Source organism: Hirundo rustica, chromosome 2 (genome assembly GCF_015227805.2).
Source record: "Hirundo rustica isolate bHirRus1 chromosome 2, bHirRus1.pri.v3, whole genome shotgun sequence".
Lineage (NCBI taxonomy): Eukaryota > Metazoa > Chordata > Aves > Passeriformes > Hirundinidae > Hirundo > Hirundo rustica.
In genome coordinates, this window is record NC_053451.1 from 539,023 (window position 1) to 566,834 (window position 27,812).

The 27,812-nt window shown below is 47.2% G+C and overlaps 1 protein-coding gene across 4 annotated transcripts in view; it reads right to left on the reverse strand.

The window, feature by feature from the left end:
• The window catches only part of LOC120748965 (glutamate receptor ionotropic, kainate 1), a 101,976-nt gene that overhangs the window by 29,265 nt on the left and 44,899 nt on the right, over positions 1 to 27,812 (reverse strand). For all 4 annotated transcript variants that reach the window (XM_040055976.1, XM_040055979.2, XM_040055975.1 and 1 more), the window contains exons 2-7: positions 22,371 to 22,538; positions 19,582 to 19,839; positions 16,717 to 16,898; positions 10,396 to 10,449; positions 9,374 to 9,547; positions 6,489 to 6,632 (exon numbers count right to left, since the gene is read on the reverse strand). In XM_040055976.1, the coding sequence (XP_039911910.1) occupies positions 6,489 to 6,632; positions 9,374 to 9,547; positions 10,396 to 10,449; positions 16,717 to 16,898; positions 19,582 to 19,839; positions 22,371 to 22,443 (885 nt within the window). In that variant the 5' untranslated portion in view covers positions 22,444 to 22,538. The remainder of the gene's footprint in view (positions 1 to 6,488; positions 6,633 to 9,373; positions 9,548 to 10,395; positions 10,450 to 16,716; positions 16,899 to 19,581; positions 19,840 to 22,370; positions 22,539 to 27,812) is intronic.

Below are 27,812 nucleotides of genomic sequence, written 5' to 3' on the forward strand. Positions count from 1 at the left end.
TTCTTCAGGGAGAAGGATCAAGGGAAAGGACAAACTTCCTCCACAATTTCAGTCTCTTGGATCTCGTGAGCCTCCCACCCAGCCTGTTTGCCTTCAAATGGGATCTTCCTCTCTCCTTCCCTCCCTCCCACCCCCTTTTTGTCTCCAGAGCTGTTGCTTATCCATAAAACACAGTGATGTGTTTCAGAGTGCAGACAACTCTAATAATCTATTTTTGGGAGGTCCCCCATTAGATTAAATTTGTCAGAGATACAAGGAAAGCTGACGATAAATGATAGCATTGTTCCTTCGTGTGTGTCAGCCATATAATTTTAAATTACAAGCTTTTCCACCACACATCGTTCCTTGCCTCATTTAATTTATTAGAGACAGAGCACAGAAGTAAAACTGCATTAAAAATCACCACACTTACAGACTGGTGTCTCCCTTCCCTGTTTAATCTGAATTCCAGCCCTGAATCTGCAGGATTTAATCTCAGATGCTGGGGAGTCCTCACCATGTGTCTCAGGCAAGTCTGGTGCCTTTGGAATATGTGGAAACAGCAGGACTTTGAAACACACTTAAGTAACATAAGAATGGAAAAACATTAATGCAACAAATTTGCTGTGAGGTTTTCCACCCTAATGACTTGGGGGTATACACTAGTCTCTGCTGTAAACAGTGAAACACTTGCAGGGTTATTTATTTCTAATTTATTATGCTGCTATAATCAAGATAGCAGGGGGCACACGTATGGATGAATTTCAATCTCTAACATCCCTTTTCCCAGCCTTTTTATTCCTCCGATGTGCTGCCACCTCTTATTCATAAAGATGGAACATTTTTTAAAGTCTGCTCTTTAGAGATCTGTTTCTCCTGGGAGATGCTCCTGTTTGTTGATCACATATCCTGTGCTCAGCTCCCCTGCTGACGGAGGCTGATCCTGGATAAACACCCAACAGCTTATGTTGGGAACTGGCAGCAGGAGCCTCCATCCCCACTCTTGTAGAAAAGAGATTTCTACGGTGAAATGCATCTCACTTTTCCAAACAGGCTTTGGTGCTTCTATCTCTGCACTAAAGGGGGGAGAAGGCATTACAAGCTGTTAAATTGTGAGGCACAGAGAAGTGCAAAGGGCTTTTGTCCAACTTCAGACCCGCTCAGACCTCCAAATAATGATCCAAACGTGACCTCAGCAGAAAGAGGAGGCAGGGAGTGTTCCTCAGAAGGGTTAAATGCTGATGGGATTTTAAAACCCTAATGGTGAGGAACGCGCTTCAGATACCACCTGAATTCTAAATTTAATTTCTGATTTCTGTTTTATTGCTTCTAGAGCAAAACAGAGAAAGTGGCACATGCAGAGTTCCTGTTAATTAACAAACTGAAATGAAGCAGAACTTCCTGAAAAGCCAGGAGCTGCATGTGTGTGTATCACAGAGATTGGATTTCATGCTTTCACACAAGGGATTTATAGCAATTTTTATGTTTCTGGTGACACATTGAGTGTTAAAGGACATCATAAAAGCTGATTTGGAACTTCATCAGGTAATTGATCAAAGAGCATCATTGTGAGCAGCTGCTCAGACCCTTTCTTACTAAACCTCGAGAAGGGAGTGGGCAGAACAGGTTACCGACACAGCTCCGGCCACTTTCAGAGGCCAGCAGTCACCTGCCATGGCCAAAATACCCAAAGAAACCTGAAGAGAGCTGTGAAACCCCCTGCTTTCACCGTGAAAATCTCAGCTTTCACTGCTTGAAAAGATGAGGATTGTGGGGAAAGCACAAGCCAAACTCTGGGGTTAAATATTCCAATTACAGTCCCTATCAAGAGATTGATGGGAAATTACAACATCAGGAGGATGGAGCTGACTCAGCCTCCAAGGTCAAATCCTCCAGGAGAGTTTTATCAATTCCCACCCATCAAACGGTCTTTGTATCAATTTCCACTTCACCACCTTGGATCAATGCAGCAGCCTCTATTCCAGCCAGAGCCAACCAACAGTTCAATCCCAAAATCAATCAGTTCAGCTGCTTGCAGACCAATCACAGAAACATGGAATATCCTGAGTGGGAAGGGGCCCCCAGGGATCACCCAGCCCAGCCCTGGCCCTGCACAGACACCAAACAATCACACCCCGTGCATCCCTGGGAGCGCTGTCCAAACTGACTGCAGAAATTCTCCAAACAGACCAGATTCAGTTATTTGTTTGGTAGAACAGACCTGCATTTTTTATTCTCTCTCTCTTTTTTTCCTTCTCTTGCTGTTTACGTGTAACTTGAAAATTTGGTAGCTTTTCCCTAAAGAGAAGCTATCATCTGGGTTTTTCTCTGGCTTTAATGAGAGTTTGGTCAGAAATCAGTGACCTGGACTGTTCATTGTGGGAGGAGTACACTCAGAAGCTGGAGTGAAGTCTAATTGGAGATTAGAATATTTTCCTGCCTCCTCTAGGCAAAATGAACATCAGTTATTTATTTAATGTACATTCCTAATTAACTACAGGGGTGAAGGAATTTCTGGTGAGGGCTTTGATGGTACCTGACACTTGAATGAAAAATTAAAAAACCTAGGAATGCCTAAACCTGCAATGCTCAGAACACCTCAGGTCACTCTTATGTAACAAAATCTCCCAAGCCCATAAATGGCAATACCACTATAATAATGAATAAAATAATAATAGCAACAACAACAACAACCACTGTCAAAATGCTACTGTCCAAGAACAGTTTAATTTTCCTTTGGTTTCCTTCATTTTGGAAGAGAAAGCTGCTGCTTTGTTGGACTTGCAGAGAGAGCTGCCAGATTGAAGTGACAGTGATATTGCTTCTCCTTGGAGTGGAAATCGTGTAGGATGAGCCACACACCAACTTGTCAGCTCTTACAATTAATCTTCTTATTAACAGAGATCCCCCAGGATTATGGAATACAGCGAGTTAGGGTATGACTTTGCCATTATCCTGCTCCAAATCTGGCAGAACTGATGGAATAAAGAGAATTTCAGCATTCGCCAGCGCAGGGCTTTATCTATGGGGATAAACTGAGATTTATGATGCTCCACAGCCTCTTTACTTGGAAGAGATCCAGGAAAAGTCCTGGGCTTTCACTGAGCAGCACTAGAAATGCAGTGAGAAGCAGAAAGGCGCATTTTCCACCTGGGGAGGGGTGGGATTGTACTGGACTGTGAACATGGGGAATGTAACCTGTGCATCGTGTTTGAGTAAGCCTGGATATATTAAATAGGTCCTGAAAAAATGTTTTGTGTAGCAAATATCAAAACATCCTCCATATATTCAGATAAAGTCACTCTATAATAGTTCCTGCTTGTTTTTTATAAACAAATCTACTGCCCAGGTAACACTTAATGAGCTGAAAACAGAGTGGAAGGAAATATATGTAATCTTTTTGTCAAACAGCTTGTTTTGATTTTGGATATCACATTATCAGCACCTTGCAGATAATTTTCTATCAATTTTCATAAATTCGATACGTATTTATTCTCAGCATGCAATCCTGCAATTACTTTGCAACCTGGGCATAGATAATTCCATAAATAAGTGCTTTTCCACTTGAAATTTGATTTCAGAATGAGAATGCCTGTTGACATTGCCCTCAGCCTCATTGTCTTCTCAGGAAGCTGAGCTTTATTTCCTAATAAAGCACCATGGGATGCAGGTCAGGCAGTTGTTTTGTTTGCTCTCCTAATTAAGAGTTTTCAGGTCAAAGCAACAGCCAGTAATAGGCTCACAGCAGAAATGCACTCCATGGACTAGAAGCAAAGTTTATGAAAAGGGAAACAAAGAAAAAATGTTGTCTTAGGGAGAGTGGATCAAGTGTTAATATTAAATTAACTGGTGGGAGAAGCCCTAGCAAAGTAAACAACTGTTTCAATTTGGTGTAACTGAATATTGCAGCGCCAGAGCCCAGAGAATAAATCCAGCCAGCGCCCACAGACCCTGTCGCTGGCTCAGTGCTAAAATGCAATGACAAAGATGCAGCAGGAGAGATTTTCTTTCATGTTTTGGAGCAAAATGTTGTCATCTCTTCCCAGTCATTGCACAAAGATCTCGGCGCTGCCCCACAGCCCCTCTCTCAGAGAGCAGGGGAGGTGGGTGTTTCCTGGCTCTTCTGGCATCAGGCTCTTGTACTGCTCTCTCCTTTCTATCTGTTCACTCTGCAGGGTTGGAGTGCCCTGAAAACACTCTGACATGGGGACGCTGGGGGCAATCAAAGACCATTAAACAACAGAAATGTTCTGTTCTCTCACGAGATCCTTTGTTCTCCTGTGCTGGGAGATGCTGCCAGTCGAACACAGCACAAATCGATGGATACCTCTGCAGAAGGATTGCCTTCCCTTCTGTCATAATTTAAATTCCTACTTTTACTGTTATCAAAAACCTCCAGTTCCTTCTCCTTCCGGTACTGAATGCGGATGGACGGCTCTCACTCCTGGTCTCAGTGCTTGGCATGGATCTCCTTAGAAACACAGCAGGAACTGAAATCTCTTCAGATCTCTTTCAATCTCTGAGATTTTTCTCTGTGATTCTGCTTGAGAGCATTTAACAGCCACTCAGAATCCAATCTGCATCTCTATCCTTCTCTCTGCAGTTGTTCTTTTAATTGTGGCTGGATTTGAACAAGGGGAACTCACACCGGTTTTGATGATAATTGAAAAACAATCACAGTCTGGGGCCTTATCTTATGCTTCTGAAGGGACATGAGCAGAACCTGATTGTTTAATTATAAACGTATTTCATGCTTACCCCCATTTTCCCTTCAAAAAAGTGGGCTCATCCTTTCTGTCCCTGTTCCCCCTCTGCAGACAGAGCAGGGGTAAGGAACACTCCCTGCAAATGCCTCCAGAAGGGCTCAAAGGCTCGAACATCCTTCAGCTGTGGATGGCACTGGGTCACTGAGAGACAGACACAGCTTCTGACAAGGATTTACTGTTCATTAAAAACTCCTTAATGGGCTGATGCAGAGCCTTGCTCCCAGACATTTCATAGCGCTGTCCCACAAAGCAAATGAGGAGACCTCAGTTCTTTTCACCACCAAAATAAAATGCAAAAACTCACCAGGGAGCCACTGAGGCACTTGTTAACTCCGGCATCTGTGGGAATCACTGCAGGCAAATTCTTTGTGTGAAACTAGTTTATTTAGACTGGAGTACTGAACATTTGTCTTTAGATCAGTCTGTAAAATGCCTTCACAGAATGTCAGTACCACATCACAAGACAGGAAAATGAAATTCTACCTATGTGGGCCTGAGCTATCACTCTGCCTCCTTGACTTTATCTTCTCCATACTTATTCACTGGTTCCTAATTATAAAGTTCCTCTCTCCCTGTTGAACAAGCCAGACCCTAACGTGATCTAGAGAGGTCCAAATGTATTTGCTATTTGTTTCCAACTCATGTTTTAGGCTTTACAGGAAATACAATCTGTTCTTATTAAACCTTATCCTCTGCTTTCACCACCTTTTTTTTCCTGCTACATCAGACACAGGAAGATAAGACTCTCAGAGTATTTAAATCAGTGTTTTACTGACCATAAAAGACTGTTTGCAGGGCCATCAGTAATTAGCTCCCATATCTCACTCCATGCAAGAGAAGCAGCTTGTCCATGATAAATGGGAGCTGTGTCCCTGTTCAGGCTTTGAGCTGATCTGCTGGGGTACATCTGGTACTCCTGGGCAAAGTATTCTGGTTTAGGCTTCAGGAACCCTTACTTTTATACTCAGCATCCCCCAAAATAAGCAGGGCATCACTGCAGGGGCATGCCCTGATACAAAGTCTTTTGTTAACTTTTCAGTTTCACGATAATTATTCTCCAAATGCAGGGACTGAGGTGGGCAAAAAGTAAATCATAGGTGGGACGCTCCACATAATTTCCGATTTTCATTTCCACGCTTCCCCAAAGGAAAGGTTTCCATTTGAAAATCAGAATAAAGCCAGGACTTTTGAAAGAGTGAAGGCATTTCAACTAAAGTGCATATTTATAGGACATCTCTGGAGCAAACTCAGTCATGGATTCTTATAAGACAGAGCATTGCTTCAGGAAGAAATTTCCTTCTTTAGAAATACCCGCTGCAATGTTTTCTGGATATTGTTCACTGATCAAGCAATCTGCAAAACAGTTGGAATTACACAGCAAAGCAAGGACAGAGCTCCAGACTCACTTTTCTTTCCATTCCCAGAACAACTGTTGTAGTTACCTCATATTTTTAGAAATTATCGACATCCACAACAAACATTAATCAAATAAAAAAGCCTGGGATCTCATTCAGTGTTTTAGTCTGAGACTTTGCCACAGGCAGGGTTTGGCAGTTTGGTAGGACCAGAAGCCAGAGCCTTGTGCCTGTAAACCAGGGGTTTTGCCATGAGGGCGAGGGAGTGTTTACCCTGTGAGCACCAGAAACGGGAGCACAGCAAGCACCAGGACAGGGAGCGGCAGCCCGAGGAGGGCAAGAGCAAAGGAAGGATGCCAGGCAGCAGGGGCAGGGGTTCTGCACTTGCCTCTTTGATGAGGTTCATGAACCTGGGCCCGAAGCGCCAGGGCTTGTGGCGGTGGCACTGCAGGGAGCTGACAGTCATCTGGGAGGCTCGCTGGGACGCCACTGCCACCATGTACACGGCGTCGTACATCAGCGCTGCTTCCGTCTGCGGAGACACAGCCTGCGTTAGTGCCTGCTCCTACCCTGCCCCAGGCTGCTCCTGGGGAAAAGCCTCTCCTGGGCTTGCCAGGGACGCCTGAGGAGCAGCAAAATCCCGCTCGTCACATGAATTTCGGGGTGTTTTCAGCACTGGGGACAGGGAGGTCAGGGGGTCCCAGGCAGGCTGCAGAGGGTTTTTGAGTTGTCCCAGGTGTGTGAGCCATGGCACTTGTGGGATTGCTTCCTTCCCCACAGGTCAGGCTGGCCCTGCTTTCCAGGGAAGCCAATCCCACTGATCAGCTGGCACACATCCCACTGCCCAGGGATTTGCTGCCCTCGAGGATCCTGGCTTTTGGCACAAATGTGTGCAGTGGTGTCCTAGAGAGAGGGGAAATGTCCTTCTGAGCTGTGTTTTGGGTGGATTAACTTGGACTCACACATCTAACTTCCCACTACAGCCCTTGGATCTTTGAATATTACCCCATAGATTCAGATACCAAAATTACTGGGTGCTCTTTGTGCATCTGCGTTTCTTTGAGAGTGGGTCTGTGGGTTTAAAGGCACAGCCTCAAACTGACATCACACACTCTGTCCCACTTTGCCTCTTCAGAAAAGTCTCCCCTTCCCCTGCACTGGGCTTCAGTGCTCTCACAGTGAGGTGGGAATAACGGCTGTGTCTCCCTTAATGATGCTGCACAAATTACCATTCAGGTAAACCCAATGAATAATTAACCAGTGGCCTGAAAAGAAAAAGCAGTAATTCTGCAGATGAGAAACTGGACTCCTTTATAGGAACTACAGAGATGATCAGTTTTCTATTTCTTTTCCATGCAATTCCTCTGGGAAATTAATACCTTTGATTCTTTTTGCCATTTACTCGAGTAAATTACAACAGCATCAGCGTTACCAGTATTGGAGGGTTTTGCTCAAATGTATCTGAATTTAAGGACTCTTAAGATAGTGCAGAAGAGGAATTGGTCTTGATGTGCTTGTCAGAATCTGCCCAAAATAATGCTGCACAATGGGAGCAAATTGTGAGATCAGAAAACATTGTGAGTGATGAGTCAAGCAGGAGGAGACAATAACAGCTGTTCTCGCTGTCAAGCATCTTGCAACAGACAGGTCCAAGCACACTCAGGGAATGAGTGTGCCGACCTCAGGCTGAGCCCTGATCCCTACAAATTGATGGAGATATTCCCATCCATGCCAGCACACCTCAGTTTTCACACTGGACTGGGCCCTCAGGATTGCATTGTACCAGCTCTGCCTGTGTCCTGGGCCCAGAGACCCTGGGAGGAGATGCTTGGTGAGAAAGCTCCTGTGTCCTGGCTCTGTTCTGTCTGGGAGTGCTGATCTTTGCCCTGACAACATGGTGTGTCCCCAGTGCCTGCAGCACTGCTAGGCCTGGCTGCTCAGTCCTGTCCTTGTGCCTCCTCCCTTGGCTTCTCACTTCTCTCCTCACTGGGGCTCTCTTTTGGGTTGTAGGGTGCAACAGGTCACCTCCTTTTCCAGAGTCAATCACCTCACCCTGATTTCTGTGCTTTTATGTCAGCAGGAGACTCAGAGTCAGTCCTGGAACTTGTTTTTCTGATTTTTGTGTGCTGCTTAAACCGCTGCAAAGAAAGGCAGAGATCTCATCGGACCAGCTCTGCCTCTGGGTGCAGTTTGGCCATCCAGCAGGACGTGAACTCACAGCTGTCTTGCTTGTGCCCTGCTGACTTCCCACAAGCTGTTTCAGGGCAAACAGCAGAGCGTGAACCAGAAGGGATAAATCCTGAGTTAATAACGGGATGTACAGTGCTGATTTCTGTACGCTGTGCCTCCTGTCACAGCCTTATTGTCACATGAAATGCAGCAGTGGTGCAGCTCTCCATCAACCTGGGCAGTAATGGAAACTGCTGGGAATATTGAAATGATCCCAGCAAGGAGGGAGAGGCTTCCCTTGCTGCTGTGCCAGAACATCAAGGACTCCGAGATTCTGAATTTGCAAAGGAAGGGACAACAGTCAGGGACACCAAGGAGAGCAGAAGAGTGGTGAGAACTTTGCTTTTCCCAGTGTTGTATTTGGGGGATTTCTGTGTGAATTCCCATCAGGATTTCCCGGGGACGACTTTCTCCCTGCTTTGGGTACGAGTGAGCACAGTGACACTGCCCAAAGCAGCACCAGTGTGTGCAATGCCAGGGACAGCACACTTAACTGCATTTCTCCTCAGGATGTGAAGACCTTTCCAAATCTTCCCTGCAATCATCTGCAATAAAGTCTATTTCTTACCGCTTGGAGCTGCACTCAGTCCATGAGATACATTATCTCAAACTGCAAAGAGATGGTGACCCCTCACCCTGCCAAAGTGAATGGAGTCATGCTGTCTGTGTAACTGTTCCTATTCCTTCCTTTCCTCCTCGGGGAAGTGCTGAGGAGGAATCCTCATTCCCTGCCTTGATGATACCTTTCATCTGTCTTTGAATTACCAAAAGCCGTGGTTTCTGCAGAGATGGCAATGAGGAGAAAGGGCCCTTTACCCATGTGGAAATGCTGCTGCCTTCGCACACGATTGGTACCTGCCCCCGCAGGTAATAAATCTTGCACGGCTGGGGAAGTTCCATTTCCTGCTGTGTTCCACCGCACAGCGCAGCAGGCGCCGGGAGAAGCGAGGCAGCATTTCGGGTGTCACAGCAGCGGGATGAAGGATGGCACTGTGGCAGGGAATTGTCCCTGCGGCACCCCCACCAGCGTGGCTGCTCACTTACCGTCATGGTGCCGTCGCGCAGCCCCGACTCGGGCTTGGGCGGCGCCTGCAGCCTCTCCATCGACCACCTGTCCACCACGGACGACACCTGCGGGTTCTCGATGTTGAGCAGCCGGAAGCCCGTCATGTTCACTCCGCTGTACCTGTAGGGCTCCAGGTCCAGGGCAAACAGGTCCTAAAGCACCAGCAAGAACACAAACCAAGCCGTGTTGAGAGGGAATCGTGGGGCTTTTCCCCTGTGCCCACCCCGGCTCCCATTTCAAACCTGACTGAGCCAAAGCCATGTGAGATGGGTGACAGACCACACATCTGCTTTTGGGAGCAAAAAGATCAGTTCCTCACAGCAGAACTGCTTTGCAAGCAACCTGCACACTTTAATTTACAGCAGTGCTGCAGCTCTGACAGGCCGACGTGAGGAATTAGCTGGCCGGTGTCGAGCTTCTCTCTAAGCTCAGGGGAGGAAAATTCCGAGAGACACGGCGAGCTCTGTGCTTTGGCTGCTTATGAATCCCATTTTCCCTGCCGTGCCTCCCCAGGCAGCTCTGCCAGGCTGTGGGATGGATATGTCAGTGCATGGGAGCTCCATGTGCTCCAGAGCCTGGCTTTTATAGGGCAGGAAAAGGATATTATACACTTTCCTGGGTGCTTTTATCCCTTTGTGATTTTGTGTTTTTATAGGTAAATGGAACAATTAAACAGTGATGAACCAGCAGTGCACACAGTGCAAAGCTGTTCGCTCTTTGCTTTGTTTCACTCTGGTCCATCTGTACTGATGATTTCCTGTTAATCAGCACACTGCAATTAATTTTCACTGCACTAAAGTTTTAGCCAGCCCCAGAAATGGGGTCAAATAGCCTTCTTAAGAAATTGTGGGTCCTGATATTCCTAAGGAGTATTAGTACCCATTCTCCAAGGATTTTCTTGACCAATGGCAACAAAGATCTCCTAGAAAAAGGGGGAAATATAGCTGTCTTTTCTGAAACAGAGGAAATCCCCGCCCCAGATGTTTATAGTGTTCCTTACCAGTGTTGTGAAAAAGTAGTGGTAGTATTCTGTCATCATTCCCATGGAGAGAATCTGTGAAAGAGATGAGAAGGTGAAGGTACTTTACTCTGAAAGCTCCCGGTGTGCTGCAGTGCCTTTGAAAAGCAAGGGTTAAACACATCACAAGTCATGAGAGCTTGATTGCAATAAGCCCTACATTTTTCTTTAGGAGCCAGAAATATCCTGTTGTATTTAAATGGTGTGTTTGTCACCTCTGCTCAGGAAAGAGATTAAAGATTGCAAAATTTCCAGGACAAGAAAAATTACTAGAGATAACGAGATGCTGATTTTTAAAATCCTTTAATCTGCAGTCTGGAAGCATTAAAAAGGAATTTATTACCAGACAATGCAGTTTGTAGGGAGAAGTGCTTAGGGGCAAGTTTTTGTATTCTGCTGCCAGTGAGAACAGGACACTGGTGAGGGCTCAGGAATAAAGGAGGAAAAGAGAAAGGAGGAAGTTTCTCTAATTGCCTTTTGTGCCACTGGGGAATGTGGGTCAGCAGGAGGGTGCCAAAATAGCTGGGATGGAAGAAACCTTGGGCTGGATTGACCTTCTGGAGGTCTAAAGGGGCACTGAAGGCTACCTTGGGCAGAGGAGGAAGGGGTTTTCCTTCCCAGCCCTTGTGCTGCAGGGCAGTTCCTGAAGGATGTGCTTTAATCCCTCAGCCCTCCTCAAAATCAGTGGGAATGTTTACAAAATCAGTGCGAACGTTTAGAAAATCAGTGGCAGGGGGAAATAGTGGGATTTGGCTGGCCAAAATTCCCTTTTCTGGCAGAAGCCTCTGGACATCAGTTGAGTGATTGTCTATGGCAATTCCTCACATAAACAAAACAAAACAAACAAACCCCCAAAAAAACACCAAAAAAAAAAAAAAAAAGAAAGAAAAAGAAAGAAAAAGAAAGAGAGAAAGAATCCCCTGAACTTTCTGAGCTGCAGCAGATAGTAAAACCAGCTCAGTGTTAATCGCAAACAAGTGATCCGTTTCCAGACACTAAAAGTCAAGCCAGAAGGCAACTATTTCATTGAAATGCTCCACTGGATTTACACATCAAAATGGCCTCTTTTACTTCTGATTTTATTAATCCTCTTCTGTTTCTTGAAGCTCTTTTATTACCTGTAGAATAAGCTGGAGGCTGCTGTTCCTTCCCTGTTTATGCACGGATAACAATACAGGGCTGCATCCCCAGGAACTTTTGTGTGCTGTGTTTCCCAGCTGACCTGGCTGGACTCTGTCCCCCTCCCTGGAGCCATTGGATTTCTGTGGCTTTGCAAAGGACTTGCCAAATTGATGGGATTTTTATGATGCAGATCTCCCCTGAGCTGAAGCTCCTGTGGGGTTTAACAAATGTGGTCTGAGCCCAGGAGATGCCTTTGGTCCATTGCAGGATGGTCGCAGTCAGTCCATGGCGCGCTTTAGGGTGGAAGCAAGTTCTCATCAGTTTACACAGGGGATCCAAATGCCCAGACTGAAGTGACTGATTCCTGAGGCAGGAGAGCTGAAAGGCCACTGGACCTCTGGGAGCAGAGAATACAAACTTCTGCATGGACAGTGCTACCCCACAGAACGCCCCAAAATGCAACTTCACACGAGGCAGCAGACACATTTACTGCAGCTATTACCAGGTGTAGCCTGGGTGTTTTGAAAGCATCTCCCAGCTTTTGCTGCTGCAGCTGCAGTGCCAAAGGTAAGCGGGGAGCTGAGCCAGAGCAGCTCTCCTGTCAGATGGGAGGAGAGCACCTGGCAAGAGTGTTTGCCTGCTGGACACGCTCTGGATGGGAGCTTTTAGGAGAGTATTGATCGCCAGGCAGTGCCCTGTGAACAGAGCTGGCAGGACGCACACAGAGCTGTGAATCATCACGATTGCAGATGTCATGCTACGGGTTTGTTCTTCAAAGCAAAACCACCCCAAAACCAGGCACGAGAAATGGCCAAACAAACCAAAAAAACCTCAAACCCCACAACAAACAGAAACAAAGCTCCTGGAGAGAACAGCCTCAACTGGTTGTCCTCCCCTCTCTCAGTCATTAAGGATGATAATTAGCTAACAGCTATTTAGCACTTTGACATGCCTGTGACATGTGCATTAGAGACTAAATAGGGGCTTTTAATTCGAGGATCAAACAGACTTTGCAATAATAAGCTATGTTTAAGGGTAATATGACTGCTAAGCAAAATTCGCACTGAGGGACGATTTAATGCTCAGATGCAGGAAAACAGGAGATGGAATCAAGTCAAAGCAAAAGCAAGAGGAATGCTGAGAATCATGTTGAACATCCCAAAGCATCACTAACTCCCAAGCCTTAATTCCCTGGATGCTCCTGTCAGTGGAAACAGGAGTGTCCAGGGCTCTTGTGCTGAGTGTTTGCAGCACAGCAGACATAGGAAAGCAGCTCCCAGCAGCTCCCAGAGGCAGGACAACAAGAGCTTGCTTGGACCAAGGATGGATTTCAGGCTGGCACACCCCTGAAGCACCTGGCAAGGCTTCCCACAGAGCAGGTGACCCGAAAGTGAGAGGCAGCCCAGGAGAGAGGGGAGAAGGCAACAGGCTCTGTGTGCCTGCCCACAGGAAACTGGGATGAGCTTTCGTTGCACATTCTATTTAAATAACTTTGCATGTAATTATGTAAATAATTATGCACCTGATACAAATGTCCTATTTAAATAATAATAGCTTTTGTTTGCAGTGGAACTCCGATGAATGTAAACTAGGGAAATCAGCCTCAAATGTTTTCCTTGTACATCTCCTGCCCAGCCTTCTCTGTACAACATTTGTTCTTCGGCCAAACTCAGATATGGTTGGACAATGGGAGATAAAGACACTTCCATCTCTAATTATCCATTCCAGATCAGAAGCCTGGGCCTTGTCCTTTGCAGCTGTGCACTTTCAGCTGTGGGTCATGAACAACGAAGTGAATCCAAAAATGTATCTGTGGTCAAATGATGTATGGCGAGCTGACAGAGATGGGATAAAAATACTCTCTCTTATGCCTGAAAATCTCTTTTGGGTGCCCTGTTCCTGGCTTGAATCACATCCCAGCTCTAGCTTGCATTTGTTCAACGTGTAAAAAACTCCCTGCCTCATTTAGATCCATTGTCAGTCCACCTTCGAGGCGGGCTGGAACTGGAATGATGGGCAAGTGCATTAGTGGGAACTGCACCAAATCCTAGGACTGCTTTCACTCTGCATTTCCCTCACTCGAGCTAGTATTTAATTTCACAACCATTAAATGCATTTCATTTTCCAATTAATTAGCCCTGCTGTTCTCTAAGGCCAATCCATCCCTTCTTCTCAGCCACACGGGGGCACCTGGGGGATCTGCCACTGCTATTTCTCCCCTGGAAGTGGGAAGAGAGCAAATCCTGCCTTTCCTTTGCAGGGAGTGGGCTCCAGCCTACCTGCCAGGTTCCTCGAAGGAGCACAGTCAGGAGCTGAAGTTTTCTATTCTCACGTCTATTACTGTACCAGGAATGTACTCCATGGTGACATCTGGTTTTTCAGCCTTCTAGAGGAGCTGAATTAATGATCCTTTTCGTTGTCTGTCACATCGTCTCTACAGGATGCTCTGTGAGAGCCTCAAACCTGATTAAATATACAGCACACTTCCTCCAATGTATTTTGGGGGTGTGAAGAAAGGAGCAGGTAATTTAAGGTTAGCAGGGACCAACTTCTGAGAGATGAGTTTACCTAGCAGTAAAATCTGCATTCACTCCCGGTGTGTTAGCACAAACTGGGGGTTGGGCACAACTCGACCTCTCCAGCCGAGTTCCTCGTGCAAAAGGCAATGTCTGACTGAATAGCGTGCAGGATAAATTGCAGGATTTGAGCATAAAACAGATGGCAATTTGCAAGAGCCAGATTTAATTTACTCGGGGAGCGCTTGTCTAATGCAGACAGGGCATCAACCCTCTGTCCACCAAATATTCCAGGTGAATGCCATAAGCACAAAGGAGGTCAGGCCTCGTGGTCGGGGACTGAGGAAATCCAGGCTCTCTGGGCAGGTCTGAGAGCAGGGGGAATGTGGGAGATCAGGGAACAGCTTGTTCAGCTGTGTGCAGGCTCTGCACTTTGGTTGAATTAGGTTATTGATTCACCTCTTCTTGTTGTGCACACAAGGAAGCGTGGCTTGATGGGGTTTTAGTGGGAGCCATAAATATCAGAAATTAGAGAAGAAATCTGTCTTTTGTGGTGCTTTGTAAAGCAGAGACTGGAGGAAGCGAGTGAAGAGGTCCCTGGTGCACGCGCTGCCAGCACAGCTCCAGCAGAGTTCTGGGCGAATCCTTCTGCTCCCAGAGGAGCTTTTGGGCATCTCTCTCCTTGGGTAACAAGCAGTGCCATGGCTGGTGCCCCTCCCTGCTCCATGGGCTACTAAACACCTACTACATTACCTAAATACAGTGAACAGGCAAGAAAGAGTTCCCTTGGGGACAGCTTTAGGTGACCCTGAGTCCTGCTCCTGCTGGAAATCTTAACAACATCTTTTTTTCCTGTGACATCTACTGGATTGCTTGCAAAGTCAAAAATATTCTCCACTGATATCACAGAGTTTCACTGAAATGATTTCTCCAGTGTTTGATATCTTTCTTCCATCCAGGATAAAATGACAGAGGGGTTTGTGAGGGCAGGGATGGGGAGGTGAACCAGGGCTCTTCCGGTAAGCTGCAATCAGGGGAGTCCCACAGGAATTCTGAGCCTCCGCGCCTGCACATCTCACAGCTGCCTGTGGCAGGGAGGAACTCAACCCATGAGTTATGGCTGCCAGCATCTACACTCAGCCACAGAACTAGCTCACAGAAAAGCCATTTTCCCTTTCTTTCTAGCCTGTATTTATGTTGTTTCCCCTCCCACAGGGCCAACCCACAGGTGTACCTCTCAATTTTCCTGTTTTCTCCCACACTGTCATTCCCCCTCCTTCCCCCAGTTCTTCAGGCGCTGGAGAGCATGATCTGTATCTGCAGCCTGTCACTTGTCTGGCTGATCCATATCCCACACAAACTTTTCTGCTGCTTTGCCCAGCTTTAGCGCATCTTTCAGCACTCTCTCCTCTTCTTTTGACACCCAGGTTTTGTTTTGGGGGATTTTTCCATATTCAGCCTGGCATACTGGAAGCTTTGTGCCTCCTGCAAAGTGCCAGACATCTGTACCTTCATCTTGCCGGTCCTTCAAAATCTCTGTTGGCAACTTAGCTCTTCCCCCACAGATCTCCTTTTGGAGCAGCCAGAAGTGCAGAGAGCAGAGTGGGGAGACAGCCCACTCCCCCTGCCCAAACAGTGCTGCTAGAGCGCCCTTCCCACCCCTGCACCTCAAATCATTCACACCGGGAAAATCCTACATCTAGTGCAGGACAGCATTCCCAAGAACAGGGAATTTCACCCCACAAGCTCACAGGAATTGTGTGCTGCAGCTGATCTAGGATTCTGCAAGCCGTAAGTTTCTCCAGCCTGGAGAGGAAGATTCTGGGCTCCACACACATAGTACCTTTCCTTACCAACTTTGGCACAAAAAGCTGCTCTGCAGAACTTCAGTAAAACGTTCTGGGATGGGAACAGAAAGGGACCTTTATGGACATTTGTTCAGTGGAAGCTCTCTGGTGCTCGGCTGGGAGCAGAGTATCCCATCAGACTGACTGGCAGGAGAAACAATAACTCATCCCTGCATGTGCAGCAAAGAAGGGAACTGCCCTCAAAATGTATGGAGCTATTTCCTGCAGGTCAACACACCGTGCTTTAGACTTTGATTGTCCAGGAATGTACAGCAAGTGACACCAGCAAATTCTAATTCCCACCACTCCCAGTGTGACCACATTAATGTCATCAGGCTGTGTTTGTCCTTGCCTGCTGTGGCTGCCCAAATTTCACACTTAGGCTGGGACAGCCCTCGCACAACAACCTCTCTTGTTTTAGAGGATAGTTTTTTCTTTCTGATTCTGCCTTTTTTGTTTGTTTGTTTGTTTGTTTGTTTGTTTTAATGGGAAAGAAATAAAAACTCTGGTGATTAAACCAGGAGAAGCTGAAACACATGAAGTGATGTCCCTAGTCAGGCAGGACCTGGAACGTCAGACAGAAAAGCCCATTTGCTCCTGTGGGATGCACATGGGGCTCTCTGTGGATGTCAGTGGCTCTGTGCAGCCCTGGGCTGCTGCACCTTCTGTTGTGACTTCTGTCCCTGCATCACAAGTCCCAGGCCCAGGCTGAGGAGTGTCTTTGGTTGCAGTGCTCCCAGAAGTGAATCAATGAGGCTGACAGATTTCAGGGTACAAGGCTCATGTGGAGCTCTGCCTCCCCTCCCTGTCCCCCGTACCTGCTTGAGGATTTCTGCCGCCGTCTCGTGCGAGCAATCGAATATCACATAGAACTCCTTGCCCTTCTTCATTTCCTTCAGCAGAGGCCGGGCATCCTTGTTCCCAGAGGGCAGCTGGCGGATTTTGATTTTAATGTTGTATCTGGAAGGGGCTTTGATGAGTTCCTGCAGGCGAATTAGACCTGAAAAATGACAGGCAATCACCATCCTGTGCCACGAGGATTTATTGCTGGTTAAACATGGTCTCTCACACTCCACACTCCCTAAGGATAATTGCTAGTTCCATATTTGCCAGCTTCCTAGCTAATATTATTAAAGCTTTTCATTCCCGTGTTTATACTAGACTTCGACATCTAAATATTTTGAAAGGTGTTTTTAACTGGTTGACTACAGGACACGTTTGCATTGATGTGATACAATATAAACATACAATATGTTTAAACTGAGACATAAAAAGCAACTAAGGCTTCTTCCTGTGCAGCTCATTATTATTCCAATACCAAACAGCGAGAAGATAAAACTGAGGAAACCTCCTCCTAACTTTCCTGCCTGATGTCAGTCGGCAGCTGTGAGATCTTATAGAATCTTTCAAGATGCAGCTCCCCATCCCCAAACACAGGTGATTTCTCCGTCTCGGTGTTCAGCTGGCACAGCTTCACAAGCCTTAGCTGAAGTCAGTGGAGCTCAGCCAGAGCCTGGTCCAAGTGTTTAAACACAGTGCAGTTCCACTGGCTAATTCAGCACTCCTGTGTAATTTTGCACTGCCTCCAAAACCGGAAGATAGTTAAAAGCTCTTTGAGGTGTGTGATTACAGCCTCTCATTATCCATGAATGCAATTCATCCACAAAAAATTCCTGATCTCCTGCTGAGGGGAAGTAAAAAGCTGCCTTAAAAATATGCACAGAGAGGGAAAGAACAAGGGCAAGGAGTGCTTCTTGAACAAAAATCAAACAAATGATTAAAATGAAGGAACTCCTGCCTCTCCTGCTGGGAGTGGGGATAATATTTGTGGGGGATGTGGACGCCCCTGGTTGAGTGGCACATCCAAGGCAAGACAAAGCTCCCTCTTCCCTCCGAGGTTCTCGGGGCTTGCTGTCTCGAGGGCTGTTGGCTTTCACTTGAGTACTGGCAGCATGCTTGGGGAAAAGCTGCTCTCCCCCCGCCCCAGGGCCGGGCCTGTTCCTCGCAGGTTTTCGAGTACCCACAACCAGCAGAGAACACGAAACATTACGAGCACTCAGCTGGAAATGCTGCACAGCCCGGGAGCTGGGCCTGGCCAGGAGCCAGCCGACAAACAGGAACCCACTGGAGCTGACTGTGATGGGAATGGGCTCCCAGCACTCACTGACAGAGGGGTTGGTGTCACCCGGCTGGGAAAGTGCAGCCTCAGGGCTCACTCCTGGCTGCAGTGCCCTGGGATGGCAGAGATGAGATCTGGGAGGAGGGAAGCCTTCATCTCATCCATACCTCGCACTGAGAACTGGTGTTTGTCTTCCCGGCAACAAAAAGTACTTGAGTGCAAGTGTGGTGAAAAACAAAAATAATAAAGGATTTGCCAACCCACCTCCCTATCCTTTTCGGGGGAAGAAATTACTGTGTGCCTTAAAACATCTCCTTTGGCCACATCAGTCTGGGACCTTGCACTTCCCAACAATTCCTGCTGCCACATGAAGTGGAGATGGAGCCCAGGGGTGGTGTCCTGGAGAAACCAAAGCAGCAGTGGAAAGAGTTGCAGCTGTTTTTCTGGAGGATGTGGCAAAAGCCTGACCCCCTGAGCCCATCCAGTGCCACCCCCTGCCCTGGGCAGGGACATCTCCCATGAGAGCAGGGTGCTCCGGGCCACATCCAACCTGGCCAAGACATTTTTATTTCTTGTGGTGAATCTATGTCAAACATTAGGGATGAGAAATACAAGAGCTTAAGTTAACTGGCATCACTCTCACCCCAAATCCAAGAACTATTTATACTGATCAAAGCTGACATGTTTACTTTCCTGACTCTGAGTTAATACGATGATTGATGATTACTTTACTTTGTAAATACCTCTGCAAATGAAATCTCTTTAATATCAGGCTTCTTTGTAGCTGAGCAGGTGCACAGCACTTGGTGTTTTGGAATGCCAAATTGGTTATGGGGTGGGCTGGAAAAGACCTCTCCTTGTTTCTACTCTGTCTAGAAGATTTAGCTAGGAGCTACTGGAGAGTGTCCAGAGGGGGTACAGACAGGATGAGGGCTCTGGAACATCTCTCTTGTGAGGAGAGGCCATGGGACCTGGGACTGGTCAGTGTGGGGAGGGGAAGGCTGAGAGGGGATCCATCAAATCACACAAATATCCCATCAACCCCCACAAACATCCCATCAATCCACAAAAATTTCCCCAAGAGCTGTCAGAGGATGGTGCCAGGCTCTGCCAGTAACAGGATGAGGAGCTGTCAGTGATGGCCATGAACAGAAACAACAATTTCCACCTCACTCCGAGGAAGAGCTGCTGTCCATGGAGGGGGCAGAGCCCTGGAACAACTGCCTAGAGAGGGCCTGAATTTTCCCTCTCTGGGACATTCCAAAATCCCAAATTCTTGTGTCACCTGCTCCAGGTGACCCTGCCTTGGTGAGGGGGTTGGACTGGGTGATCTCTGGATTCTGAGATCCTGGGATCGGTTTGAAGCTGCGTTATGGGTTCCACAGCCAGCAAAATGTGAGCGACTATTCAAACCCCAGGGGCTCTTTCCCGAGGTCTGGTGAAGTGAGCAGCTTTCCAAAAGCCATGGCAGCAGCAGGACAGGGGTTTTTCTCCTGTAACCCGAGGGCCTGGCAGAGCGAGCTGCCCCAGGGTGTGCTGGCCTCTGCAGCCCAGCAGCACTCACCCGTGCTGTCCTCGTACACCACGGTGACGATCTTCCAGTTGTAGTAGAGCACGAGGTCCAGGACGGCCCTGCTGATGGCGGCGTAGTCGGGGTACAGGTTGATGTAGAAGGCGTCCCTGTTGTCCACGCTGGGGTGCTTCCAGCGCGTCTGGATGTGCGGCACCTCCAGGGCGTTGCAGATGGACTGCACGGCGCTGACCGATGAGCTGTGCGCCGGCCCGAACAGCGCTGCCACGCCCAGGGCCAGCTGGTCGCAGGCTGGGGACAGCAGGGGACGGCACACTCTTAGTGGGCAAAAGCAAGGAACCTGGGGGATGCTCGCAGGGAGCTTTCATCCTCCGGCCATCCCCGTCACTCGAGAGTGGGAACAGAGCGCGGCGCTGCTCCCAGACCCACTGAGAGATGTGCCAGTGGTTCCTGAGGTGTTCAGGGTGATTTACAGCTGAGGGAGCTGGAAAGGGGCACACCTGGAGAAAAGGAGGCTCAGGGGGGACCTTGGGGCTCTGCACAACTCCCTGACAGGAGGGAACAGCCTGGGGGAACAGGGACATGGGGAGAGGGAACGGCCTCAGGCTGTGCCAGGGGAGGTTTGAATTGCATGGCACAAGCATTTCCCCGTGGAAGGGGTTGTTAAGCATGGAGGTGTCCAAGGAATTCCTGGAGGTGGCACTCAGTGCTCTGGGCTCGGGACAAGGTGGGCATTGGGCACAGCCTGGACTCGATGGGCCCAGGGGTCTTTTCCAACCTCAGCGATTCTGGTTTGATTGTGGTTCTGAAAATGGCTTTACTGATCAGCTGTATGTCCTTGACCTTGCTTGCTGCAAATAAAACCTTCTCTGCTCGTTGCCTTGCAGATCACATGGATTCCTGAGCTGCCTTTCTCAGAACAACTTTGTCCTGGAGGAACCAGGAGCTCTCTGGCTGCCAAAGGAATGGCACAGGAAGGAAGTTCCACAGCAGAGTGTGAGGTAATACATCCCTGGAGCCACAGCAGGCTCTCCATGGATCCCCCTGGGACTGGCACCTTCCCACCTGTGGGAGCTCTTTGATTTCAGGCTGCTGCAGGGACACAAGCAGCAAAGGGCACCACGATTCACTGCTCCCCATAATCTGTGTTTACAAAGCGGGTAGGAATGCCTAAAGCCCTTGGTAGCAGCACAGAGAAATAAAGAACCCACACACTCTGACATTTTATACTGCTCCAAATCAGCCAAATACATCAACAAAGGTTTCCTTCTCCTTGTGCCCATATCTCAGCCTGAAGAGCCCTGCCTGGAGCTGTCTTTGCATTTCTCTTTCTCTCCCATGTCCTTGCAGGCTGGCAGACAGGAGATGAAGTGATACCAGGTCTTTCTGTCCGTTGGTAAAATTTACTGCCAATGTTTTTAACGAGGCTCCTGACTGGGACAAAACCAAGGGCTGCTCTGTTTGTGAGGGTGGGGAGTTTAGAAATGACTCTGAGTGAGTGAAACATTAAATACACCAACTTGACTATGAGCTGAGATTCTTTAAGTTCGTAGTTAGCTCTCTGACTGTAATAGAATATGACAGAAAATCAATGATTTTCTGTTTCCATTCCACAAATGAGTGTTTCACAGACAACATGAAGTGCACAGGCTTTCCAGGTTTAATTCAAAAGCCTTTCTAAAGGAACACGGGTTTTAATACGCAAATTCCATAAAAAACTTCAATAATTCATGATGAGAAGAAATTACTGCTGTCTGTGTGAGTTTCTTGCATATAGATTGACAACTTCCTACATATTAAATGGAGATGGCACTTTCGCAACAGGCACAGAAGAGATTCTCCCTTTACAGGGAATCTGAACTGCTGTATCAGCCGGGTTATACGGATTATAAATCCCCCACGCTTGAGATTCTATAGCATAGAGCTCCAGCATGTACCTGATAGCTGAAAAAGAATGCAAGAAATGCCATTTAAAGCTCTTTTTGGTGTTCTTTGAAATCATTTTCCTTTTCTGCACTCTTACTAAGAAACTGAAGTAGCACAAGGGAGATTTGGTAGATATTTGAAAGGTGACAGCTCACCAGCTTGGTTTCTGAAGAGAGGCATGTTTATTTTCCAGCCTTCTAGCAAATCTAGTTCCAGGAACTAGACTGCTCTTTATAACATTTTATCAAACTTTGAGCTTGCTTACTAGAGGCCAAGGAACACATGGAGCTTAAGGAAAGTTGTCACTCATTACCCCTCTCTGTTTTGGCCTGCAAGTCAACTAGATGGGAGTAAATTGGGCCATAATTTTCCTTTTCAGGAAAAAAAGGTGAAAAAATTCCAAACTTGACCACTCCAATTCTTATAGTTGTTTATAAGACAGGAACTTATTTCTGTCTCCAGGGCACTGAGCATTAATATTCCAGGCTAGGGGTGCTGCTGGCCTCTGGTCTTTGAAATGCAGAAGAAATAATTTACAAGTAATGGGTATCTGTGCTAATTACGGGTTGTGACATCCCACTGTGCTTCCTGTGAGTCTGTGATCATTTTTCTGCAGAATTCCAGGTGGCAAATCTATGTTTTGGAAAGAAAAATGGCTTGGACTCGCCTCCTGCCATCTGGGGCTCTTAGCATGCAGACAGGACGTGGGGTTTTTTTCAGAAAGCACAGGACAGGTCCAAGCCCAGCTTGATCCTTAGTTCAAACACCTTTGAAAGATTAATTTTATGTTCCTGTTGGTACACATGATACAGGCAGAGCAGAAGAGGAGATCAGACTGGGGAAAGGTATAAAATCCAAACCATGTATGTAACTGGCACAATAATTGAGATAATTACCTCTCCTCGAGGCTTCAAAACTATCGAAAAGGTTAATCCTCTGGATGTCATAGGTTAATGTGGTATTAGGCATCAGTGTTCTGTTTCTATTAATGTTGCTGACAGCAAACTTGAATGCCAATTCTTCAATATTAACAGGTTCATTTTCCACAGTTTCGAATATCCCTCCTGTTGGAACAGAGAGAAATGAGAAGGATTATTCACCTCTTAATTGCCATATAGAAAGAGGGAAAAATAAATTATGAGCCATAATTTCTGTGTGTCCATCAATGTAAACCCGATGGCTGCTCAAAGCACTACAGCAAAAGCACAGTGATCCTGGGTTCTTATCTGCTGTGGCATTGGTGTTAACTCAGTATTGTGAACTTTGCTCCACAAACATCTGGGGAACACGATGCATGTTTATTGTCCAGCCTTTTCACAGGGACATTTTAAATGCTTGTGGAAATGTCTATCCAGCTCCTTTCTAATGAAAGTAGGGGTGGACATGGGTCTTGTTCTCCCTGCTCCAGTTTAATCTACATTTGGAGATGAAACTTGAACTTTGTGGATGTTCTCTGAAGCATTTCTGCACATCCTGGCAGTCCAAGTTCCACTGAGGAGCTTGAGAGCGGAGAGTCTCCCCTAGAGCTCTGTGTTTCCTCTGCTTTTTCATACACCTCAGGAAGCGTGGTTGCTAATTCCTCAGTTTGGTCAGGGACAGGGGAATATTTCTGCCTTTTCCAAGGAAAAGGAGCTGAACCTGTGGCCAAGTTTTCCAAAAGGAAACTGAGCAAATTTTCCAAAAGAGGACTGTAAATAACCCAGATTCTGGAAGTGTAATGATCTTCCCTGGAGTGTATCCTGGGATGGGAAGGTGTCTCAAGGCCACAGCCTGTCCCAGCAGACTGGGATGTCCTCTCCTTCCAGACTCTAGGGACCTTATTATGCCAACAGCACATTCCCACTGTCCAGGGGCAGTGGCATTTGAGGAATGAAGAGCAAACACAGGCAATTTAAAAAAAAAATAGCTCCTCTAAATAGAAATCTCCAGCTTCAGTGCTTGATTTTGCAAGTATGATTTACTCATTAGTGCAAGTCACTAGAGGATACTTTGGATTTCTCACTCACATATTTCCCCATTTCCCCCTGCTCAATTTGAGGCCCCTCTCTTTGTAAGTTCTGGCCACCCGAATGCATTCAGCTCATGAGCTGCCATATCCTGCAATTCTGATGTCACCCACAGAGGAATAATGCAGTCGTTATTCCTTTATTGATGACTCCATTATTGATGACTGACAGCCAAGCTGACCATCAGAAATGGGAACACACTAGAGTCAAAACCTGGTTTGAATTTTCACCCAGCAATGAAGAACCTGGAGGCCACCAACCCCAGCCTGGTAATGTTATCCCTGGCTCCTCTGGAATAAACAGCATTATTTTATCTCCTGGACCCACACGGAGCAATGCCCTGATATGGCTTAAACAACTGCAGCAATTTTCTTGTACACTCCATGGATTTCTCATGTACAGTGTGCAGGTATCAGAACCTTGAAGAGTTCTTCCCTCTACCTCAGAAAACATCCAAATGATTACAAAAGAGTGTGGTGCACAAAAGAAAAAAAAAAAAAAAAAAAAAAAAAAAAAAAAAAAAAAAAAAAAGAAACCTAAATGCAGGATTTGGAACTAAAGCATCTAGTGGAAGGCTAAAAGCCAGCAGGATTTTCCAGAGCTGCAAACTCCAGATCACCTGAAGGGAAAAATATCTAAAGCCTGTCCTTTCAGATGCAATCCTGTAATTCCTCATCCCAACTATGATCCCAGCAAGTTCAGTGGTTAAAGTCAATCATCTTTCCCTCATTTCACCCGAGTAAGACAATACTTTTCACTCAGCTGCAATGCCAGCCTGGGCTTGGGCCAGAAAGATTCCACTGCTGAGTTTTCCTTGAATCCCTGCTGGAAGCTGCAGAGCATTGCTCCAGCAGGGAAGGAGGATGGCGAAGGTACAAGGGACAGCCTGAGGGATAACCTGGAAATAAGGGTGTCCACAATCCCTCCCCACTTCCAAGAGGATGGGTATTATGCCATTTAATCCACCTCAGAAATTATTACTGTGCATTCCATCACTTTCTGCTTGCTTTTTTAAACAATTAATTAAACCACCCTTGAGGCAACCTTCACACCTGGATGTACACAAGCACTTCCTCATTCTACGGCCAGAACTATCTCCATCCCTCTAATCAACTGCCTATTAAATGAAGATTAATTTTAATTAATGATGTATAACCAGGAACTATTTATACTTCATTAGCAGAATTCCGCAGGATTTTTCCTTCTGGAAAAGAGCGAAAGCTCAGTGGCAGCAGGAAAGCAGGGAGAGAAAGGAGGAGGGATGGGAAGAAGGTGAGTTCTGTGTGGATGTGTTTTTGAGCCAGCAGATCCAAACTCTGCACTATCAGTTGGAACAGGAACGCACCCACAGGATCTCTGACTGCAGGCTTTATTTGCTGGGGAGATCCCCTGGATAAAATATGGAATCCTGGGATGGTCTGGGTTGGAGGGGGCCTTAGAGCTCACCCAGCCCCATGCCCAGCCATGGACAGAGCCCATGAGGGAGTTTATGGAGGCAATAATTCCTTACTGTCACTGGGCTAGGGGGGTGTTGCATTTAGAAGGCTTGGACTGTACCTATCTGAGCTTGATTCTTCTGTTCAGGCCTATTCAACTGCTAAAAAAGAGTTGAATCACTCGATAAATCTGCATCACAAACAAGCTGTGCTGTAGCATTTTCGTCCATACATCGCTAAAGAAACCCAGCAATTCCATAAATAGTCTCTTCTCCTGCTGATGACTGACAGCCAAGCTCAGAATTTATTGTAAGGTCCAGGTTAAAAGAAAAATAGCGGAGTAAGTGACAAGTTTGATGAAGAACCAGTTTGTCAGATGATTCATTTAAATAAAGAAATTACTGTACAACATTTTAAAAACAAATTAACCACAGCATTATACAAAGGAAGGAAGGAAGGAAGGAAGGAAGGAAGGAAGGAAGGAAGGAAGGAAGGAAGGAAGGAAGGAAGGAAGGAAGGAAGGAAGGAAGGAAGGAAGGAAGGAAGGAAGGAAGGAAGGAAGGAAGGAAGGAAGGAAGGAAGGAAGGAAGGAAGAAGAAATCAATGTTAACTCAGGACATAAATGATGTTCCAGGAATGGAGCTGTTATTGCTGAGTGTGAAAACAAGCACTGGCTTTCATTTTGGGTAGCACTTAGGTGGGAAAAATTGTAAAATTTGGAGTCCTCCCTTTCAATTCCCTCCTCCCTCAGTCAGTGAATCTTCCATAGCAAACCAAAGGCTGCTGCGTCCTGGTCCATGGCAGACCCCACTTTCACTTACAGCACATCATTTGTAACATGATCTCTTCAAGGGTGAGGGGAAAAACCAATATCTGCCCCTCGCTGGAATTTAGCAGTGGAAGGTTAGAGGGAACGACAGCCTGGGTACAGCTACTCTGCCAAAAGGGGCAGAGCCATGAGAGTGAGCCCTGGAGACAGACAGGGCAAAGCATCAGCTCCATTCACTCTCTGGGCACAAAAATCCCCACAGCAGGGAAAATGTCACAACTACACAGTGCACTTCAGCAGGCACACCTTGAAAAGCTCTTCCCGCTCTCCCAGGCAAACAAATATTTCCATTTCAAGGGGTCATCAGGGACTGAGGGAGTCTCAGTAAAGGTCAGGGCTGAATCCATTCCCAAGGGGCGATTTTACAGTTTGTGACTCCTTCTAGTTGAGGAGAAACCCCTGTTTCCACATGGTTGATGCCCATATTTCCTGACCTGGCTGAAATGAGGAATTTTTCCCGGCTGGGGAGGTGCTGGGACACAGGATGACACATGGAATCAGACACATGGAAGCACAGGGCCTGCTGGATGCTGCTCCATCCCAAGCTGGGAGCTCCCCAAAGCAGCCCAGTGCCAGGACAGGCAGGTGGTTTGCTGGCAGGGCTTCCAGAAACATCTGAACATCCATTTCCTGCAGGGATTCCTGCCCCGAGAAGCCTCCCTCCTTTCCACAGGGAACCTCGGGAGGTCCATGGGAATTCATTCAAACCCACCTGTCAGCCACTGAAGTGAAAGGAGAGCTAAAATCCTAATGACTGAGCTCTCTGCTCTGCTTTCCCCAAGGAGAAGCTGTTGCTGGTGCCAGGTTGATGCAGGGGATTCACAAAGCCAAATGAACACAAACACAGATGAACTTGTCTCTTTGAGAGGGATATGGATTCCATAGGGGTCTGGATCACACCACTTAGTGGGGCTGGGGCAGATTGGAGGCTCAAAAAGGAGCAGGGCAGAGCGCTGAGGAAGATCTTTTTCTCCAGATAATTCCCTCTGACAGAGTTCCACTTGGACTGAAAGCACCTGCTACCAGGAACCCCCTCCAAGGGTAGTTTTGCATCCTCGTCTCTCAGCAAAGGACAGATTCTCCTGCGCCATGTGGTGTGCAGCTGGGAGCCAGAACCTGTGCACTCACCACATGCATCTCCCAGAAAATTATCACAGAAGTTATTGCTCCCAGTTTAGCAGCATCTTCCTTTGCAAAGTTACCTCTCTGACGGTGTAAGGTTATCCAGAAACTGGCTGTTATCTCTAACTGAGACAGGACCCATAAGCTGCTCCGTTACGTGGATGTGCGTTGGAGTTTCTCGGGAAGAATGGTGCACAACCCCAGCCCTGTAACAAGCAGTAACTGCAATTTGCCTTTGCACATCCTGCAGGCTGCCGAGGGCTTGCTCTCCGAGGTTCTGCTGGAGCTGGAGCACGGGGGCCGTGTTTGGCTGGCAGAGCCCACCCTGAGCCCATCAGCATTCCGTGCACTGGCTGAGCCTGCAGCAGCCCTCGCAGTGAGGAGCTGTTATCATCCTCATTTTACACACAGCTCCCCAATCTGTTCAAAAGCTGCTTTGGAAGCGTTCCACGCATTGTGCTCTGTTCCAGCCTATCCCCACCTCTCCAAGGCCCTGGTCCTCCCTGGGCATCCCTCATCCCTGCATTCCCCAGGCTGGGTCCTGGCCAGCCCGCCCAGTTCTCCTCAGCGCGGCATCCTGCCGGGTGTCACTGCCATCGCCCTGCCTCTGTCAGCTCCGGGATCGTTTCCCCTCTGGAACTCATCACCCACCTGGGGGCTCCTGCTTTTGGGGTGCACTCAAACAAAACTCCAGGGCCCTGCCCTTGCCCTTCCTGCACTTCCCCCTCCTTGTTTTCAGCCATTAGAATCTCCAAGGAAATACAGTGAGCACAGAAAGGCAAATACCCCACTCTGGAACCCCCCCGGATTTCTGCCTCCCTCACCCCAAATAACTCTGCAGTTATTTGGTCCCTGTCCCTGCACATCGAAAGCTTCTCAAGACTGTAAGAAATTTGCAGCCAAACAGAGCAATTTTTAAAATGTAATAAATGCAGGGCTGGCTCT